General features: G+C 42.6%; 2 protein-coding genes across 4 annotated transcripts in view; one reads left to right on the forward strand and one right to left on the reverse strand.

Moving 5' to 3' along the window:
• The first annotated feature begins 7 nt into the window (after positions 1 to 7).
• The window catches only part of LOC117822891 (regulator of G-protein signaling 22), a 21,305-nt gene continuing 1,259 nt past the window's right edge, over positions 8 to 20,053 (forward strand). The window contains exons 1-24 of one of the 3 annotated variants that reach the window (XR_004633276.1): positions 8 to 343; positions 429 to 457; positions 557 to 619; positions 704 to 886; positions 994 to 1,079; positions 2,058 to 2,239; positions 2,316 to 2,979; positions 3,233 to 3,394; positions 3,518 to 3,704; positions 3,908 to 4,030; positions 4,138 to 4,239; positions 5,845 to 6,039; positions 6,735 to 6,827; positions 6,991 to 7,181; positions 7,303 to 7,465; positions 8,577 to 8,741; positions 10,976 to 11,044; positions 11,618 to 11,776; positions 12,439 to 12,618; positions 12,707 to 12,892; positions 12,979 to 13,092; positions 14,026 to 14,119; positions 14,655 to 14,753; positions 14,831 to 14,959. Coding sequence is in view for 2 of the 3 variants with exons in the window: in XM_034697832.1 (XP_034553723.1) it covers positions 322 to 343; positions 429 to 457; positions 557 to 619; positions 704 to 886; positions 994 to 1,079; positions 2,058 to 2,239; positions 2,316 to 2,979; positions 3,233 to 3,394; positions 3,518 to 3,704; positions 3,908 to 4,030; positions 4,138 to 4,239; positions 5,845 to 6,039; positions 6,735 to 6,827; positions 6,991 to 7,181; positions 7,303 to 7,465; positions 8,577 to 8,741; positions 10,976 to 11,044; positions 11,618 to 11,776; positions 12,439 to 12,618; positions 12,707 to 12,892; positions 12,979 to 13,092; positions 14,026 to 14,119; positions 14,655 to 14,753; positions 14,831 to 14,859 (3,540 nt within the window). In the remaining variant the exon portion in view is untranslated. Of the gene's footprint in view, positions 344 to 428; positions 458 to 556; positions 620 to 703; positions 887 to 993; positions 1,080 to 2,057; positions 2,240 to 2,315; positions 2,980 to 3,232; positions 3,395 to 3,517; positions 3,705 to 3,907; positions 4,031 to 4,137; positions 4,240 to 5,844; positions 6,040 to 6,734; positions 6,828 to 6,990; positions 7,182 to 7,302; positions 7,466 to 8,576; positions 8,742 to 10,975; positions 11,045 to 11,617; positions 11,777 to 12,438; positions 12,619 to 12,706; positions 12,893 to 12,978; positions 13,093 to 14,025; positions 14,120 to 14,654; positions 14,754 to 14,830; positions 15,289 to 20,053 lie in introns of those variants that run through there. The other 2 variants (XM_034697832.1, XM_034697833.1) reach the window with 2 other exon arrangements.
• LOC117822768 (vacuolar protein sorting-associated protein 13B-like) overlaps positions 15,064 to 20,053 on the reverse strand; it is a 288,297-nt gene continuing 283,307 nt past the window's right edge. Inside the window, 4 exon segments of the mRNA XM_034697674.1 lie at positions 15,064 to 16,039; positions 17,778 to 17,858; positions 17,961 to 18,129; positions 19,274 to 19,376. Coding sequence (XP_034553565.1) covers positions 15,791 to 16,039; positions 17,778 to 17,858; positions 17,961 to 18,129; positions 19,274 to 19,376 — 602 coding nt within the window. The 3' untranslated portion in view covers positions 15,064 to 15,790.

Raw genomic sequence — 20,053 nt, forward strand, 5'->3', positions numbered from 1 at the left:
CATAACTGAAAGGTTTTAATAGTTCTAATGGGTCAAGTTTTTTCCATACAGCATTAGATAAATAAGATTAGTTGGTAATAGTTATATTGATCCTGTGAACACATTAGGAAAGAGTAAACTTAAGGTTAGAACCACAAGAACTTGCTTCTCTGGTCAGACCTAGTTAAACTTTTACCGCCCCCTGTGTTTTGAATTGAGTTCACTTCCATAGCAACCTGCAGTGTGTACAAAATTACACTGAAAGGTTTGTGTCTGGCAAACTGCTCAATGGCAGTCAGTGTGAAAATACTGTAAGAGTATTTTTTGTTCTTGTGGGGGACAATGTGTGCAGCAATGCTGACAGGTAGGACCAATACTTTTAAGATCTTTCTGTTTAATTTGGTTTAAACTGATGATGCTATGGTAACTTGTGTTTTTCTTTGTGTTAGAGTTTACTCCTCTTACAGCAGACAATTTTGTGAGTACAAGTTTTAATTCACATTTGTACACGTGTAATACTCTGTCATATTCAGTGGATGTTTCTCAGAGTTAAGAGTTCTTCCTTGTCTCAAAGCAGGAAACCTCTTTGGCTTCTGATGACCTACTGACTCACTACTTCAATGATTTCTTGAGTCTGCCGGTAAAGTCCTCCTATATGTTAGAAATTAAAAATACCTTCCTCAAAACTGTAGTCACCTTAGTAAATCTTAACATCTCTCCTCAGTCTTTCCCAAAGGCTCTGATGTACAACCAGGAGACGGGCTTGTTCGAGGTGGTGAGTGAAGCTGCTGAGTTTGTGTCCAGGAGTATCAGACGTGACCTACACCGCAGCAAATCACAACTTCTTAATGATGGCCCTGCAGCAATGATCAGATCCCCGCCTGTAGAAAATCATTACACCGTCTGTGTGAGTACTCAACGATTTCTCTACAGGGAGACTTGGGTTGTGTTTTTAATTGTGAGGAGAAGCAGACACTACTCTTTAACAAGAATCTGTCCCCCTGACCTTTACAGTGCCTGGACAAAGAGGAAGGAATTCAGTGGATAATGAGGGAGAGGCTGCCCTTTTTCCTCCAAAGTGAATACTACATCGAATACAGGTACTAAGAATAGTTCTGAGTAACTTTTATTTTTACTTCCTTATGCATAAGAACAAATGTAGTATACCTCCATACAGATCTGTTTATGTCACTTACATCCTGATACTATTAAAACATGTTATTATATTATAACTAAACTAGTGTTCAGTGTTATTCTTAAAAAATATTTGCTTCTGAACTTAAAAAATGTGTAAAGTTTGCTGCAAAAAGCTGATTCATAACGTACCATGATCTTTACTGTTAAGAATACCTTTAAATCTGATTGTTGATGAATTATATAGTATGGTGCAGTCCATTGTGGTTCTTGTGTAGCTTATGTTTGTGTCTTATTTCAAATTATTTTAGAAACATAATTATTTATTTAATTTTTTATTTCTATGCATTTATGAAACTATTGTGGACTATTTCATTACGTATTTATTTATTTGTCTGGATTACCTATCTTTATTTTAATTTGTATTCCTTTTTACTTAGTGTAGTCAAGCATTTTCTTTTCTTTTACTGTATACATTTTTTTTATTATTTTACTATCTTATTAATTTATTTTATTTTGGTGAGTTTATTTTCCTGTCTTGAGTTTTAACATCTTATTTTACCTCCAGTCTTTCCTCATTAACATATCATGAAATCATTTCCTCAGTTCTTCAGAAACGTGTTTTATGTATATTGTGTTCTTAACCTTGTAAAAGGATTGGGGAGTGGGTTTAGGGGTCTTTTTCTATGTTTACTTTATTCCTAGTTTATTACTATTATTTTTCTGTACAGCACTTTGTGTCACCAAGTAAAGTCTGAATGATTGATGGCTAAAATTAGATAGCTTTCCACTTGATGCTGACTTGCAGTACAGCATCAAGTACAAACAGAAGCACTGATACAGAACCAACATTTGTGCAGCATGCTATTCTTTAATGAATGCTTCATATAGATACTTGGTTGTATATTCTGGGACTGGGACAGAGTTCTCCTTTTGTTCTTCAGACTTGCAAAGCTGTTGTCACAATGGGACCCAAACTACTGTCTTCAGAGGAGGAAACTCACATCGGATCAAACCTTTGTGTCAGCACGGCAACATCTTCAGTCGCATTCCAACCTGATTAATAACAAAGCGCTGAAAGTCCCTACGTGTTCATTTTCTCAAGAGGACATCTCAGCAAACCAAGGTAGAAACCTGTGAGGTTTTCATGTGTTTTGGCTGAAGACAATGACACTAATGCTCTCTTTTTCTTTATTCTCCAGCAGCTGTGGGGTTTCACAACATAGCACATCCATCATCTGAAGAGAAGGAGCTTCTCAACACAAAATCCTGCCCTGAGCCAGAAAACCCCCATGCTATTTCTTCTCTGTCCCCCTTCAGCCTTGAACTTAGAGAACCCAAAGGTATCTTCAGCTCACAGGCAGACTTACAACAGCATGTTACAGCACCATCAGCTGGCAACTTAGAGGAGAAACATCCCAAGGTCAACAGCTTAACTTTAGATTCTTCTTATCAACAAGCAGAGATCATGGCTGCAGAGATAGTGCGACAGGTGCTAATCAATGCACTGAATGTGATGAATACACAGAGCAAGACAGACATTTCAGACTGTCTCTTTAAGTTAGGAGACCAGACAGGAGGAGAAAGACTGGAGGGGGAGAAAGAAACAGCTCAAGAGAGAAAGAGCAAAACTGGAGAGGAAGAAAAGGCAAATAGGCCCAAGAAGAATTGTGAGGTGGGAGATTGGGGCACGGATCAGGAAAATGTTCTTGATGTGTGTTGCCCTGGTCCCTGCTGCCATGGCACTAGACCAGGATTCGAGGAGTTCAAGGAGTTTTTGCGAGGGACATGTGGAGAGAAGCTGCTCAACCTGTGGATGGATATAGAGAGACTGAAAGCCACACAGAGGAGAGAGCGAAAGAAAAGGTATGTATTATTAAAGCAGGACACATGATGTAGAAAGCAAACAAGACCATCAGCAAAGAGACTGATGATGAACAAGAGCTGGGGTCGGTGTCAACTGAGCAGCTGCAGGAACAGCCCTTTTATTTCACACATTCCTCATTTATTATTTATTCCTCATTTAATATTCACAATGATGGTTAAATATTGAGCTTGAGACACCCCAGAAGACACCTGCAGTATGATCTGATGTGATGTTTTGTGGTATTTTGATCAGGTATGTGGTCTTGATGAGGAGCTCCTACCTCCTGAGCAGCAGCCAGAGCAGCCTGAACGTGGAGCTGCTCTCCAGGCTGGGGCTCTCTACCTCCCCCTGCTGGACAGAGGAGAAACTGTGCCTCATTCAGCCTTTCCTTACTGAGTCCCTGCTCCACTACTGGTGAGACTGACAGCTCGAAGTGTTCACTGTATGTTACCCATATGCTCTGTGTTTGTGTGTGCTGTGTCTTATAATTTAGCACCTTCTCAGTGTTGTTTTATTCTCCCTTCCCTTCCTCCATAGGGTTCCAAGGTTCGGGACTTCCCAGCATGTCCAGAAAGACCACGGTGACCATCCTCATCCAGGACTGTGGGAAGAGATGTGTTTTAGCCCTCTGTCAGGCACACAGAATCAGCTGGGCTGTTGGACCCTGTCTCTTCTCTGCTCAGACTCCACCCTACCCCTGTCATCTCCAGCTGTCCACACGCAGGTAGGACCATTAAGACACCACTCTGTGCAGAGATGCATCTCAGGCTGCAGCACAGAAAGGTTAAAGCACAATAAAAGAAAGAAAACACCATGAGCATTTCTGTTTTTACACCTTTTAGTCTCAACTATGCAACAGTAGTGTGTTTAGGAAAATAACTCCCCATTATATGTCAAACTGTCCTCCTGAGTGTGTTTTGTTATCAGTTATATTCCAGCAGAAGTCAGCTCCTGAGCAGCAGAAGGATAGAGAAGATGTTACAGGCTCTGTGTGTTGACTCGTGGGCCGGTTTATACTTCACAAACTTCTGTGAACAATCTGGAAACCAGGTACAACATCACATGAAATAATTTGTATGTTGCTGTGATCATAATCTAAAGCTATCACACCTTAAAAGCACCTGAGATCAGTCCATTCAAACCTTTTTTTGTTTCAGTTGTGGGAGAATGCTGTTAACTTCTGGATGGACCTGCAGCACTACCGTGAGCTGTTCTATCAAGACGGACTGGACCCCTACAGAGTACAGAGAGAGGCACAGGTCAGCACACACAAGACTGCATAAAAAATGTATGTAGTATCCGTGACGTCACCCTTATGTTCGTCAGCGGGTGCCATATTGGAAATGCTGGACTCAACCTAAGATCATACAAGTTAGTGTGAGGTAAAGAGGCGGTCTTTGACAGGCCTGTAGCTGTTAGCAAGGAGGTTCAATCAAGTCAGGCATGCCCTTATATGGGCAAAACTCGTAGAAAATATCCCTGTACAGTGTGTGCTGATAGAGAAATAAGATATTCAGACTATGGATGTAAATTTCAATTACTTTCCATAATCGATCTCTGGAAATGTTAACGATCAATTATTGATTAATCATTTTTTAGAAAACGTAAACCTATTCCATGTCAAAAATTATGCTAAATGAGTTTTCCCCCCTGAATCAAATTTTACTTCACAACACAATGTTTATAACTGACAGTATTGAATAGCTACAGATCATATTGAGGTGTTCAAAACGTTAAACACGCTGAATATCAACATGTGGAGCAGGCTTATAATCTCTGCGGACATACAGTCATAAAAGTGAAGGCTCAGACTTCAACAAGGGAACTCAACTGAAACATATTTTAGTCTCACTTAGTCAAGTTTTCTGTCTACTTGTTCTTATTGAGAAAAATAAGCATGTGTACGTGGTCAGGTGTCAGCCGGGAGCGCAACCGGGTCATAATCAGTCCTGCAGCGGGAAAAAAAGCACTCGAGCTGGAGCCTCCAGCTGAGCATCTCAGCTGATTCTTCACAACTGTTTTTTGAACCAGGCTGTAAACATTTTTATTTCTGCTGTAAAGATTGTCTTTTTTGAATGGGTGTGTATGTGGTTTCTGTTGTTTCTGCAGCCAGCCCCTAGTGGACGCTTAATGAACTGCAGTTTTTAGCATTTCAGCATGGGCTTCATATTTTAGGACTGGAGGTTGCCGCTTGGTTTAAACCCAGCATGTACACCTTACATGTCAGTGCCCAAGGTCAGAATTTCCATGGTTCAGTGGTTAATCAATAAAATCGGGGAACTCTACATAAAAGTGTCTCAGAGCAACGAGTGATGATCAGATATCAAACGGAGACTGAATGACACATTTTCTGTCACCCTCCCTCACACACACTCAGCTGCTTCTCTTTATTTGCTCTCTTGGCCTCCTGCTCTTGTTCTCCTCTCTGCCTTCTTGACCCTTCACTAAGTGGAGAGATGTAAACACCCATAAAAACAAGTGACTCACCCCCCCAGCTCTCCACCAGTCGAGTCACAGAGAACCACCCAGTCTGACTACAACTGGACCAGGGTGCAGAGTTGAACGAGCCCATCCAGAGAAACTCGCAGTCAAATCTATTTTCCTGAAGTTAACCTTTAGTTCATCAAAGTCCTGACATTTAGAGGATCTTTCCACAGTGCTGCTGCCAAAAGGGTTCAACAAATGACATTAATGTGGTGTGATGGCAGCAGTGATGAGAGATAGTGAATATTGTGTATGAGAGCATTTAACAATGGTGATGATGGAAGTGATGGCGGTTTGGAGGAAAAATGTTTCAGAAGTGATGACATTTTTATGATCTCCTCTCTTCTCCTCTTCTCCTTTCTTCTCTTCTCTTCTCTTAGTTGCTTTACTCTACTTATCTTTTCAGCTCTGCCAGAAGGAGTGTTGGTGTAAATGAAGAGATCAGGAGGGAGGTGTACAGTTGTATGATCCCTGCCTTTGAGGAGCTGTTTGACAGGGCTGAGGAGCACACACTGAACATCCTGCTGGAGCCGTGGATGCTGCTGGTCAGCAGAGACGACGGCTCCTTCCAGAAGGTAACCACTGTTCAAATCATTCAGATCTTTAAAAGCTTACTTTATGCCCTTGTTTACACTGTTTTCATGACTAATAGTATTTTTCTGATTGAAGAAAAACAGTGTAGACACAAAAGAGCACGAGTTTTACTGATAGATTCTTCTAGGCCACTGGTTTCCAACTTACCTTACACCTTAAGGGAGGGTCGAAGAGATCCCAAAGGGGATGAGGGCTGGCAAGGGTTTGTCAGAGGTTGTCAAAATGAGATTTCCACATATCCTATCGGTCTCACCACTATCCTCTCTCTCTTTCTTCATCTCCCTCTTTCCAACCCTTACTCGGTCTCAGCAGATGTGTGTCTAACATGAGTCTGGTCCTGCTGGAGGTTTCTGCCTGTTAAAGGAAGTTTGTCCTTGCCACTGTTACTTGCTCAATGCTGCAAAGTGCTCTGCTCATGGTGGATTAAGATGAGATCAGACTGAGTCCTGTCTGTAAGATGGGACTGGATCTTATCCTGTCTTGATGTTGGGTCTTTGTTAATAATAGAATGTAGAGTATGGTCTGGACCTGCTCTGTTTGGAAAGAGTCTTCAGGATAACCTTAATCCAATCCAAACAGACAATGTTTAACTCTTTAGTCCAATTTTGAAAATGCTGCAGAAGACTTTTGATCTGACTGACTAAACAAGTAATGGTCATATTTGTCATATGTTCAGGTCTGCTTGCTGGAGGAGGTGCGCTGTGTTGACAGTCCGGAGTACAGGGAACTCCAGAGTCTTTACAAGGAATCAAAGCGTCGACTAAATCAAGTAAGCCCGCATCCACAAGTTCCACACTGAAATAAATGCTGCTGCTCAGTTTTAAGAGCCAATAAAGGCATCAGTACACAGAACAGCTGGTGTAAACATTCCCGTAAACTCTCGCCGTTGCCATCGTTGACATTATGCATATGTTGCTGCGTCTCCTCTACAGATGGAGCAGTGTGAGTCCACACTGTCGTCCTCTCCTGTTACTCCTTCTAGTCTCCTCTCAATGGGTTTTGGGACACCAGAGACCCGGTCAAGAGTGTCCCAGAATTACCAAGGGTACCGGCTGGGTTCCTTACTTCGTCATCGACATGAGATCGGGCATTTTATGTCCTTCTTAAAGAGTCAGAACGCCAGGTGAGCTTGCCACATCTTTTCTCATTAGACTGAAATGTAGGCAGCATGGATATACACATTTGCAAGATGTATACGATGCAAAAAATAACGGGTTGTTTTTATCATCTGGGCCTCTGTTCAGCATCCATCTGACATGCTGGCTGGATCTGGAGCAGTACAAGAGGACTCCACAGAAGGACACGGCAGTCAGAGAGGAGAGGTCGTCTCATATTGCAACCAGCTACCTCAACTGGAAGTACTTCTTCGGGCCTGACAGTCCGGCCACAACAGAGCAACAGAACGATGTATGTCAGTCAACCTATTCAAAAAACAATATGAACACACACATATTCTTCTTGGTATCATAAAAGCTTCTTTAAAACTCAGAGGAAGTAAACAAGAATCCCTTTTTAGAGAGTAAAGGCAGAAACATGGCGTCCGTGACATCAAAAACCCACGAGAGGAGCTCCAACTGAGACTTGACATCTAGATTTAATAACCAGAGGCTGCTGTGGCTCTCACACAATTTCCAATCTCACTTCTCTGGCATCCTGGAGACTTGATGGTGACAGCTCTGACAGCAGGATGTCAGGAAGAAACGGAGAAGGGCATGGTGAGAATTAAAACAAGAAGAGGAGAAGAGAAGAGCGTGAAAGATCAGATGTAGTAACGATGGCAGCAGGATGAAGTCTCTTTTGACGTTTACAGTCTGAGATAAGGTTTCTGGATTCTACGTTTAGTGCAGATTTTTTTCTTTTTCTACTTCTAAAACTTCACACACACTTTCTGTTGCAGTTCTTCTTGTTACAGAAACAAATCTTAAATCTTATATCAGCATTAAAAACATACTTAAATGTTTGCATTTAAATGAGGATGCCAGTTCTAACTCTGCAGGGTTGGCTGCTGCGGTTGCTCTTGCCTCTCTGTCTTGGTTCTTGTCTGCGTGAGCAACTTAGAGAGACTGACAGCTTTACTGTTTTGGCCCTTCACTCTTTCAATCACTCAGTCATCCAGTCCGCAGATTGGCCTCCTTTCATCTACTGACTCCAACTCCAATGCCACAACTGGTTCTCATTTCTGAAGCCTGCCTGTGAGTGTATGTGTGAACGCATGCCTTTGTGCTCGCAAAATGAGATGAGAGAAAATATAAAAGAGATATAAATATGGAGACATAGCCAGATCGATGTATGAAGACAGAAAGCAGACAGGGGAGATGAAGAGAACAGAGGGGTTCTGGGAATGATGGAGAGCACTGCGGGAGTCAGGAAGGAGAGGAGTTTCCAGGCGGGTTTTCCACTCATATGTTCCTCATTTTTATAGAGATCTGGGCAGGAACTCTCTCTAGCATTAATATCAAACTAATGAACAAACATTGAACCACCTTTTCCTACAGTCTTTCTGTCTCTGTGTGTGTAGATATTGCGTTTGGCAGGAGGACAGGAGCGTCTGAGGCTAGACTGCCTCTCAAACCCAGTCATCGTGGAGATTCAGGATATCGTCAGGAGTCACATTGAGAAGAGATGGCTGCCTTTGTTTTTGTCCACGGCAGAGTTCACCGAGCGACAGAAGCACCAATCAAAGGTGAAAACCCTGAGACTCAAAACTACCTCCATAAATACAAACAGGAGATTTGCAACACTTTACAAAACTGTTTGCAGCAGCTTAGCGTACCATGAAGACTGGTAACAGTCACCCGGCTGCGTCCAAAGATTATAAACTTGGTCTAACAAATCATCCAAAGCTCTCTAATGAACATCAGTGATTTAGTTTTTGTAATTTAAAAGAGCCATTTGAAGATTTACAGGAGTAATATGCGCAGTAATTTCTCGACACTGAGCAGATGCTTCATGAAGAAGTTGAGTGGTGCCTGCCAAGAATCAGTACCAGTTTATGGGACTCTGATCAGACTGGATAATTGTCAGTAAGTGAACTACAGAGATGTCGGCACTCGGACTCTGAGCAAGAAGGCGAAAGAGTGTTTCTATAAAAGGCTAACATTTCTTCTAGATGTTTCTAAAGTGTCTCTGTGACACAGATTTTTCAGCCCATGAGAAAATATCCTCACAACTTGACTATCACAAATGTAGGACCCCCGTCAGTCACGGGCCCTTAGATTCAACCTAACATAATCCCCCGTGCAGCCAGCTCACTGATCACTCATATGTCGGTAGATGCATATGTGTCTTCTGGTGTGTGCTACAATTCAAATTTAGAAGAGCCATGGTGCAGAAATGAATGCTTATAAACTAGAACATGCTCTAGATGACGAGACTCGTGTCAGAGTCTGTAGCACATGGAGCATCAGAGCTGAACGGATAGAGGTTTGCATTGGAATTGGTTACACTTTAGAGAAGTGTTAAGCTGTTTCTGAGTATTTTTGAACAGTCAGTGGTTCAAAGTCTAAAAAGTTTGGGTGTCAGTCTCAGAGTAACATTTGTTTATGGTTTGTAATCAAAGAATTAAAATCCTGACTTTCTTTAATCAATCAATTGATCTTTATTTATATAGCACCAAATCCCAACAAACGTTATCCTCAGACTCTTTCCAAACAGAGCAGGTCTAGACCGTACTCTACGTTCTATTATTAACAAAGACCCAACATCAAGACAGGATAAGATCCAGTCCCATCTTACACACAGGACTCAGTCTGATCTCATCTTAATCCACCATGAGCAGAGCACTTTGCAGCATTTAGCAAGTTACAGTGGAAGGACAAACTTCCTTTAACAGGCATAAACCTCCAGCAGGACCAGACTCATGTTAGACACACATCTGCTGAGACCGTGTTGGAGAGAGGGATAGACGGAGATGAGGAGAGAGTTGACAAACCTTTGCCATCCCCCTTGGGATCTTTGGGACCCTCCTTTGGGGGGTAAGATAAGTTGGGAACAAGTGGCCAAGAAGAATCTATCCCTAAAAGTCTTTCTCTTTTGTGTCTACACTGTTTTACTTAATTCAGAAAAATACTTCAGACACAAAAGAGTATGGCTTAGGGATCTTCGGGATAGATTCTTCTAGGCCACTTGTTCTCAACTTACCTTCCCTTAGGGTCTTAGAGATCCCAAAGGGGGATGGGGGTGGCAAGGATTTGTCTGAATTACTTTAAGTTTTCTCTTAAGTACATCTCCAGCAGAGTTTCAGCAACTGTCACCAAGAAAAGCATGGGTACTGTACCATTTGGGATTTTTAATATTATTCCAAAACTTGCTAAAAGCTGTTACAGAGGCAGGGTCAAACTTCCTTTATCAGGCAGAAACCTCGAGCAGGACCAGACTTGCTTAAAATGTAGAAACTGTATTTAATGTACTTTAATTGATCTCTGTAAGATGGTCTGAGAGAGAGATCAGAGGTACAAAGTCAGGCTCACTGGTGTCTCTGCTACATGAGAAACCACTAAATGTTGTCACTGTCTGCCGCTCTCTCAGGTTGCCTCATCAGGTAAAACATAAACCCTCAGATTCCACTCCTCCTCCTCATTATGTGATCAAGTTAACATGTTTGGTCACAGGGATATCCTCATTAAGTAATGAGAGGTAGAAGTAGTTTAGCATGACGCTCTGCAGGATGCATGGAGAGGTGGAAAAGAGGATTAGTGGGTTAAAGAAAGAGATGCCATCAGATAATCAGAGATCGCTCTAAGAGGAGAGAAATAAGGTCAGAGGAAATAAAGACTGAGAGAAGGTGAAAGGTAAGAAAGCAAAGAGAGCTTCAGTTACTGCAGAGAGGTTGGAGAGGTGCTCAGTGTCTCTGTTACTGCTAGTTTACTCAGTGTCTGACGTTTGACCCTTGTGTGTTTGTATTTCTGTGTGTGGTAGCCCCAAGCAGCAGACAGGCTCTCGCTAAACCCCTACAGTCGGCGCAGAGCGAGGAGAGAAGCCTGGAAGGTAAGGGGAAATCCTCTGGGGAAACGGGGTATTTGGATATTTTGAATGGAGAGAAATAAGGCATTTCCTGGACTGAACGCGAGTGTGATTTAGTTCATGACTTGGCTCCGAGCACTGGCTTTTTCAAACACCATTTTGGCCATGTCGTTAGTTTTCCCAAATTGAATCCAGGATAAATAAGATTAAAGCATCAACATTACTAACCTTCCTTTAATAATGTTGGGAGTGTTTTCCATGCAGCCCTGCTCTCTCTCTCTCTCCCTCTCTCTTTGCTCACAGCTGAACTCAGATATAAAACATGAACATTTCACATTTGAAGCAGGATGATTACAGGAAGGAGTTTTCATACATGATTGTGATTATCATCTCTGTGATCATTACCTCATCTTTGGCAGAGAGCTGTTCTTCCCCGCGAAAAAGAACCAGTGACCGTCTTTACATCTGTTGTTTAGGAACACAGTGTACAGTGCCTTTAACTTCACACATGAGCTGTGTTTTCTTTTACAAGAGTAGCTGAATTCAAGTTTAATCTTTAAAAGCCTGACAGTCTTGTACCATCATGTGTTCCTGCAGGCTGAGGGATTGTGGATGAGTTCCTCCAAAGAGATTCTCCTGTTTCGACGGATCCTCCTCAACCCGGCCACTTGTCTGCAGTTCCAGCACTTTGTCTTTCTAAAGGGAGACCTCCTGGAAAATGACTTGCTATTCTGGCTGGAGGTGCAGAGGTACAAGGTAAAAGAAGCATAAATATTTAGAAGTGGATGATCTGGTGGCTCACATGACGTACCTGCAACATTATCTCAGCCAGCCTTCGTTTAATATGACGCGTTTGTTTATTTTCTCCGCCTCGACTGAAATCTGTCAAACGAACAAAACCTAAAAACACTGAAACAAGTTTACTCGAGTGCGATGTGAGAGCTTAAAACCTGCAGGTCACACACACTGAGAACGAGAGGCGTCTTTGCTGCCATCTTTAAGTAGACTGAAGTTTCAGTTTTTTAGTGACTGAGATGGAAAAGATAAGAATTGAAGAATTGAAGACACAAAATATTTCAGCGAGTGAAACGAAATCAGGCTCATTTTAGTGGTTTGTGCTGTAATCCTCATCACGGCCACAAGAGGCTGGAGTGTTCATGTTGTTGAGTCTTTTTCTACCTGTCTCTCTTCTCCCTTGTGAGCAGCTAAGGCTGGAAATAGTTCCATAAAGTTAATTCATTTCATATGCTGAGAAGCTAAGGTAGAACATATCTTGGTGTTTTAGCCTGTAGCTGTCGTATATCTCAAAAAGTCCCTCTTCACATCTGGAGTGCTCCTCTCGTTCACTGTTATATCTCAGACTGCAGTAGTACCAACTCACATTTCCCTCCTCTTGTGTCCTGTGTCCCTGCATCCAGGACCTCTGTCATTCCAACAGTGATGAGGCTGACATCCAGCAGAAGATCTCCACCATTATAAACTGCTTCATTAACTCCTCCATGCCCCCGGCCCTGCAGATCGACATCCCTCCTGAACAGGCCCAGCACATCCTGGAGGAACGCCACGAGCTGGGCCCGTACATCTTCAGAGAGGCACAGGTAGAGAGTGTTTGTCACAGAGCATGTAGTGTGTCTCATTTATCTGTGTAAGGCTGCATCTGTGTGCTTTGCCCCCCTGTGCATGCAGATGTCAGTGTTCAGTGAACTGCTCAGGTACTGGCCTGAGTTTCAAGAGCTGAGCAGCTGCGTCCAAGAGGAGCAGCTCCTTCCTCTGCTGCAGGAGAAACGAGTCACACTCAGAGCCAGAGTGCGGAGACTGAGGAGGAAGGAGGACGAAGCGGAGGAGGAAGAGACGGAGAGAAGGAGAGCTCAGGTGAGGGAATGACTGAGGAATAAAAGAGGATCAGACGGTGTTTGTTTGGAAGAACTGAGCATAATCAATCTGTTCAATGTTTATAGAAAAAGTTGGAGAGACGAGAGTCAAGTTTGCAAGAGGATGACGAGACAGAGACAGATGAAGATAAAGTCACAGAAGAGCAGGAGCAAAGTAGAGAAAAAACTCCTACACAGTGGGTAAGGAACACACTGCAGCAGGCCACACAGGCCGGGGCGTTCAGGGCACGACTGTGAAAAACAAAATGTCCGGACCAATTTCATCTGTGAACTTTTGAGTCATGTCACTCTAATTCACACAACACGATTCCTGTGTGGGTATCAGATGGTCATCTAGCACCTCAGCCCCCAGTGGCACTTAGTAATCATGCTGTTCCCCCAAGAGGGACGCTGAACACAGAGGGGTTCATGCAAAGCATTTAAGTCACAGGGTTCTAATAACAGCTGAAGTGAACAAAGGTGAGTTATTCTTTCACTTTACTTTATCGAAACAACTTAAAGACTTCTGTTTTTGTTTCTCTTTTATAAAGGTTGTCTGCAAACCGATGTTCTCTGTATTTCGACTTCAATACTTCGCAAAAATACGATTCAAACTTCTGTCAAAAGTCCATCTTTACAGAAATAATTCCAACATGTTCTACTCTACATCTGTTTGTTTTTCATATATATATAGAGAGAGAGATTTGTTTAACAAATAAAGTGAAGAAGGTGTTTACATTACTGAGCTTTTTGATGCACTGTTTAATGCACACAAATACGGCCAACTCAAAGTAAGGGAATCATTCTGCTCAATGTGGTCTCAAAAGTTAGATATGAAGGTTGTCAAGTTGTAGTGGAGTGTGTTTTAAGTTCTAAATAGTTGCTGTAGCACCAGGATCAGGGTTTATTAAGTGCAAAGTTTAAGTTGCACAAGTTTAGTCTTAAGTTAAGTCTGCACAAGTTTAGTCTTAAGTTAAGTCTGCACAAGATTTCCACAAAGGAAGGAGATTGATGAAACCAAACCGGGCCTCAGGAGTTCTCACCACAGACCTTAGAGGAGATGCTCAATCTTCTAATTTAACAATTTTTCTGATCACACTAGATTTGATCAAACTTCTGGATTTCTCCCCTCAGTTGTCGTGGTCCTACTCCAAATACATGGCAGCTCTGAAAAGAGAGGAAGTGCTGCTGAGGAGGCAGAGTGAGCTAGACGTCTCCACAGTTTCTGGTACACACACACGCACACATCTCCCTTTTGTCTCCCAGGGCTCTGTACAATTATTCAGCAATGACTGCTCTCTGCTACTAGACAGATTAAATGCAGGAAACCATAACAGTAAAATGACATTTAGCCTTTCCCACGGTAAAATCCAAACCATATTTCGAAGGCTCTGATAGCACCTAGCATTAAAGGCAAAGCTAGTCACACTGTCCACATGTCAGAGGCGGCCTATTAGGTTGCCAAAATAGCCACTTTAGCCCGTCCATTAAGAGTCAATGTTCTGTGCAGGTATAAGACCGAGCCTGTTATGTGAGGACATGTAAATGAGGTGTGATGCTAACGCTAATGGGATACGTTAGAGCAAATATTGAATGAGGACATGAAATGAAGCATTGTGCAAACTTCATTTGAGATGATGGTTCTGGGAGGAAAGAGGGATCACAGATGGAGGTGGTGGAGACGAGCCTGAAGATAGATGTGGGACAGATATGATCGACATTTGATGAGAGACGCTTTTATAGACTCAACTGTCTCTCTCCAGATTCCTCCTCTCGCTGCAGCGTCAGGTCAGGAGGCAGGAAACACAGCTCCCAGCAGCCGTCATGTCGCTCCTCCGGGAGGGAGAGCAAACGGCATAACAGTGAGTAAATGCAACACGTGGATTAAAGATGTTCAAGAGTTACTCTGCTGCTGACTGACTCTGGTGTGTTACTGCAGGGAGAGTCACAGCCTGCAATATGAAGTGACATCAAGGTGTGTGAATCGTCTTCATGTAGCATGACTTTGACACAACGAGGATGACGGAGGAGCGTCCTGAGAGGAGCTGCTGCTGACATCTGGACGAAGGTTGAAGGTTTTATCATAGCATAAGTTTATTTTTAAAACCTGTAACAAAAATCAAACTTAACTCCTGTGTTACTCATCATTAAGTCAAATATGTTCACTTCACATCATATTTTCATTCTTTTTTATTAAAATGTTTCTCCATTAATATATTATCAATTAACATACATTCAAGGCGTTAAATCTTAGATGAGCTCGATGCTACGACAACATTAAAGGCAAACAACATGGTGGCGTTATCACAAGGAGTTGGCTTCGATGTAGGGTTACAAAGCACAGTGTTATTGTTGAACGAGTATATTACATCATCTTTAAAAACATTTTGGTTGACAGCTGGTGTCTCTGGTGTCCGTCAACTCGTATCTAATATTGCACTTAACGTTGGCACGAGACACCGTCACTGTAGGAGGATGTAAACATGAGAATATCCTGCAGATTGAGACTCTACAGGCAGTTTGTCTGGAAATGTAAAGATCTCTTCAGCTGAGTGTTTCTGTGTGTTTATAATAACTGGGCGTTACAAAAGTCGGGGAGGAGAACACACTGTTGGTCCAAGAAGGTAAAAAATGTCTCTTAGTGTTTACAGCTTCTGAACTGATATGTGTGTCTGTCATTTAATCTGAGTTTTCTGATTTTATGATGAATTTGTTATAACTTTTAAAAAAATATAACTTTATAAACACGTTTCAGAATTCTCTTTATGGACTCACTTTGATAAAATAAATCTTATTCTACTTACACAGATATGTTTTTGCATAAACAGGTAGTAATCTCTTCAATACGAGATTTTTTAAGGCTTATTTTTGAGTGACACAAAAATATGTGTTTTATGTGTTAGTGGAATCCGATGCGTAAGGCTTTATTCTTTACCATGGTGAACTTGCTGACAAACACTTTAGAGAAGGCAGGGTCCACCAGGTAGTGGTAAGACTTGGTGACGGGAAGCGGGGGGTTGGCAAGTATCACCAGAGGCTGCAGCTGGAGGGAGGCGACGGAGGGTGAGAGAAACTGGCAGGCGCGCATCACGTAATCCACCAAGCGCTGATACTGCTGCTCTGACAGACGTTCACGAGCACTGTCACCCTGAGGGAGGACAGACAGAGTACCAAGACAAAGGTGTTAACTTTAAAGCAGCTGGGTTCATCAACATTCTGAGACAAAGGAATGAAAATAGATAAAAAGATATTCAGACATACAGGCTGCTGTTCAAAGTCCAAACCTGACCAATTTGGGGTTCAGTGTCTTGCCCGAGGTCATGCATACTGCAGGAGCTAACCTTCTCTGAGCCACAGCTGCCTACTGTCCGGCCTTTTTTATAATCTAATCATATAAATACTGACAATAAGAAGCAGCTTAGTGTATTTTCCACACAGTTTATTTCCACTACTTGTGCCCTAATGCAATCGATCAGGGACAGTTAGCTAGCTCTGGCCTCCCCAGACCGCCCCCTTTCTGAACTGGTTCTCACTGCCCATAATACCCACGCATTTAGACAGAAAAGAAAAGGTAAAAACAGAGATATAGGGGCTGTCCCATTACGCATACTTGATCGAACTTGCTTAGTGTCAGTGTGCAAGTGTGTCCCATTTCTCCAAAAATCCAAAGTGCAGCGTGGTTGATTTGTTCTTTATCTGTACTTTTGGTAAGACCGCAGCTGAGCGGTATTAGCCCAAGTATAAATCCCATAATGCATTATGTTGGGGAAGTTTATTCCCACAAAGGTTTTATCAAGAGCAACAAGATCACCGGTGGACCACTGAAGAAATTTCAAAGTAAGAAAGATGTTTTAAAGATGCAAAATTGGTGACTTTACATCATATTCACATCTTAACAATAAATATAGCCAATGTTTGCAGTGAGCCAGTCCACAGTACTTAATAACATTATATTTATTTTATAAAGGGAACACGTATGAAACGTGTTATAAACTGCAATTCATCAAGAATCCACTTGAGGCAGAAACAACGGAAACCACATACACACCACTTCAAAAAAGACGATCTTTGCAGCAGAAATAAACATGTTTACAGCCTGGTTCAAAAAACGGCTTCGGTCTACATAGCTCATTTCTCCATCGGCACACACTGTATGGGGGGTGAATTTTTTTTAACACGGCGGTTCAGAAGATATTAAGATTACAAGTTTTTGCCCAAATAAGGACATGACTGACTTGATGACAGGCTAGGAGGCTCAAACACTGCCTCTTTACGTCACACTCTTTTGGATGAGTTCAGCATTGGCTTCAAAACAGCGCTCAGGAACAGATGGGTGATGTCACGGATACTATGTCCATTATTTATACAGCCTATGGTTCAAATCAATCAACTTGAGAGTAAAGAAGGACCGTCTTTTTACCAGTGTACTGAGCAGTTTTTCTCCTTGGTCATTTATCTTAATCAGCTTGTGGCCCCGTATGATTCACTACTTGTATCTGCGAAGACGTTACTCATAATAACTTGGATTATTTTAGTTAAGTCACATATTACAGTTGATGTGTTAACAGCAAAACATCCCGGTGATCAAAGTACAAATTTAGCTCTCTAGGCCTAAGTCTTACCATAAATCTCTGGTGGCTCCTCTTAAGAAATTGCCCAAGCAGAGTGTCAAATAACACCAGCACAATCAGCTGCATTCTTTGTCTTACCCAATGTTATCCTCTCAATCTACTGTGCGATGAAAGGATGTTCCTTTAACTTGGCAAAACGCCACCAAAGTGTGTGTGTATCCAAGCGCACTCAGCTAACGGGGAGAAATGGGACACGTGTACAAAGAAGAGATGGTTTTGGTGTGAACCACGTGACCCTGCTCCGTTGTGTCTCACCTCTGTATCACTGATGACCGCCTGCTGCTGTAAGGTAAGGGTGAGCTGGTCCGGCTGTCCCGGCTCTTGCTGACACTCCACCTGCAGAGGAAACAAGGTTGCCACATTATCCTGACTGCTTTCACTGCAACACCGGCTCCACAGAAGCTGATCACTACTGTGAGATTTAGTAGTGGTAGTTACCTCGGTGATGGGGAAGGCCTGCTGCTGGGTGTCCTCACTGAGGCTCACCACAAACAGGACCTCAGAAGTGAGGAGCAGGCAGCCAGCATGCTGCTGACCTGACCCACTTACGATCGTCACTTCAAGGGCCATGTGGAGCTCCGGTCGCCCAAGAGACTGGAGCATCTTCCTGCAGGCAAAAACGTGAACAGACAGGGACATGTATCCTTAATAATCAATGGAGGACACACTAAACCAGTGATACAGACAGACAGGTTTGGAGTACAGACAGTGATCACATGCAAAGCCCTTACTCTTGAGGATTATGTGTGAACGTTGATTCACAACAAGATGGGCGTCTTCTTACCTCCTATGTTCTTTCAGACCACACAGGGTGCACAGCTGACCTCCGTACACACAAACAAGCTACTATACGTGTCTGTATGCATCCTGTTATTTACATTCCCTGGGTGGTTCCTATTACACACATGTTGAGTAAGGAAATATGTAAAAGGACTTCGGTCTTCATTCATGTTCCTCTGACAGGGTGTTTACTTTCGAGGGCAGGTGTTCAAATTGCAGAGCAGATGTTGAAGCAGCCACAGTAGGGACTGATTGGTTCTGTTCAGTGTTACTCTGCTCAAACAGTCTGACCCCTCAAGCTACCTGTAGTAGTAAAAATAATTGATGGATGCATGATGGAAACCAGTTTGACTGCAAAGCAGCATGGAGAAAACCACTGGGGAGCATTATCTCAGCGTACATGGTTTTTTAAAATCTCTTTTTCATCTTTACCTCGAACATCAGAGCGGCACACGGCACGGCTCTGCAGATTATAAATCGTACATGTAATGTCCTCGTGAATACGTCCTGATTGATGTGTAATTTAAAATCTGGTCTGTTCTTTCCTGGCAGTGGAAAGTTGACACAGACTGCTATCAAAGTAAAAGCCTGATAGCTATGGAACCAAACCAAGTTTTAGAAATTTCAGTATAAAATGCCGTAAATGCTCCCTACAGCTCAGAACAGGAACCGTTTCTAGCTGCTGGCTTTGGCAGAGAACCTAAGAAAACTTTTTAACAAGGCTAGAGGAGAGCGAGGGAGGGCAGTCTGGCTACCATGTGTGGAACCAAGGTCAAACATCTCTCCAGGCTTTTACTTTTTTAAGAATTGTCAGAAATGACCCCTTCAATTTTTTTTACAAGACAGGGAAAATGATGAGAGGAAAGAGGAGTTTAGTGGATCCTGGAAAAAGCCCAAGGGAAACAAAAGTGAGAATACATGTCCAGGAGCAGAGTGTGGAAGAAGGGAGGGAGCGGCTGAGAGAGTCATACCAAACATATTTCAGGTGGCTGTTTGGAGCATGAGCAGACTTCTCCTCTGTGGGCATGTACAGCTGTTTAGGAAGCTGCCACAGTCCAGCTCCATGAAGGATCCCTGTACAAGAAAACAAAGATCAACATTCAATGAGTATGGTAATCAGGGTTATGAATTATTTACATGCATTTCTAAAAACAATATGTATTAAGAAGGCATACATGTTCAAGCTTTAAACTCATGGACATACTCTCTGATCAGGATGGCTCTGTGTTCATGTGCGTGTGGTCAGTTTGCCTTCACGCCACTGTAGCTGTCAGCAGCAGCATCAAGTGAAGTCATCAAGCAGTTAAAGCAGAACCATAAAGAACACAGCGAGATCCATTAATGATGTCATTACAGCAGAGCTCTGCTGCTCGGCTCTGAGTGGGTGTTTCTGAGTGTGCAGCAGGTCTGCATGCCATCTCAGAAGATTGATTTTTTTTTTTTATTTATGATTTCAAAGTGAGTGTTGATGTGCAGGCTGGTCAGTGTACCTGTGTGTGTGTGTTGTGCTGAGCTCAGATGGTCAGACAGATCAGAATCAGACTCCAGGGAGCCATTGCTTCTATAAAGCAGTGTTGCCAAGACCTGTCAGTGCTAACACACCATCCTCTGTGCTGTTCATCCCCCTTCACTCCAAAAACAAAGAGTAAGATCTAGAGAGGTTCCCGTTATATTTATTTAATATTCAGGTCTACATGACCAAAACAGGTGGTCTCGGCTGACAGATGCATCACAGGCTGCTATGGTAGCTA

This window comes from Notolabrus celidotus, chromosome 12, assembly GCF_009762535.1.
Source record: "Notolabrus celidotus isolate fNotCel1 chromosome 12, fNotCel1.pri, whole genome shotgun sequence".
Classification (NCBI taxonomy): Eukaryota; Metazoa; Chordata; class Actinopteri; order Labriformes; family Labridae; genus Notolabrus; species Notolabrus celidotus.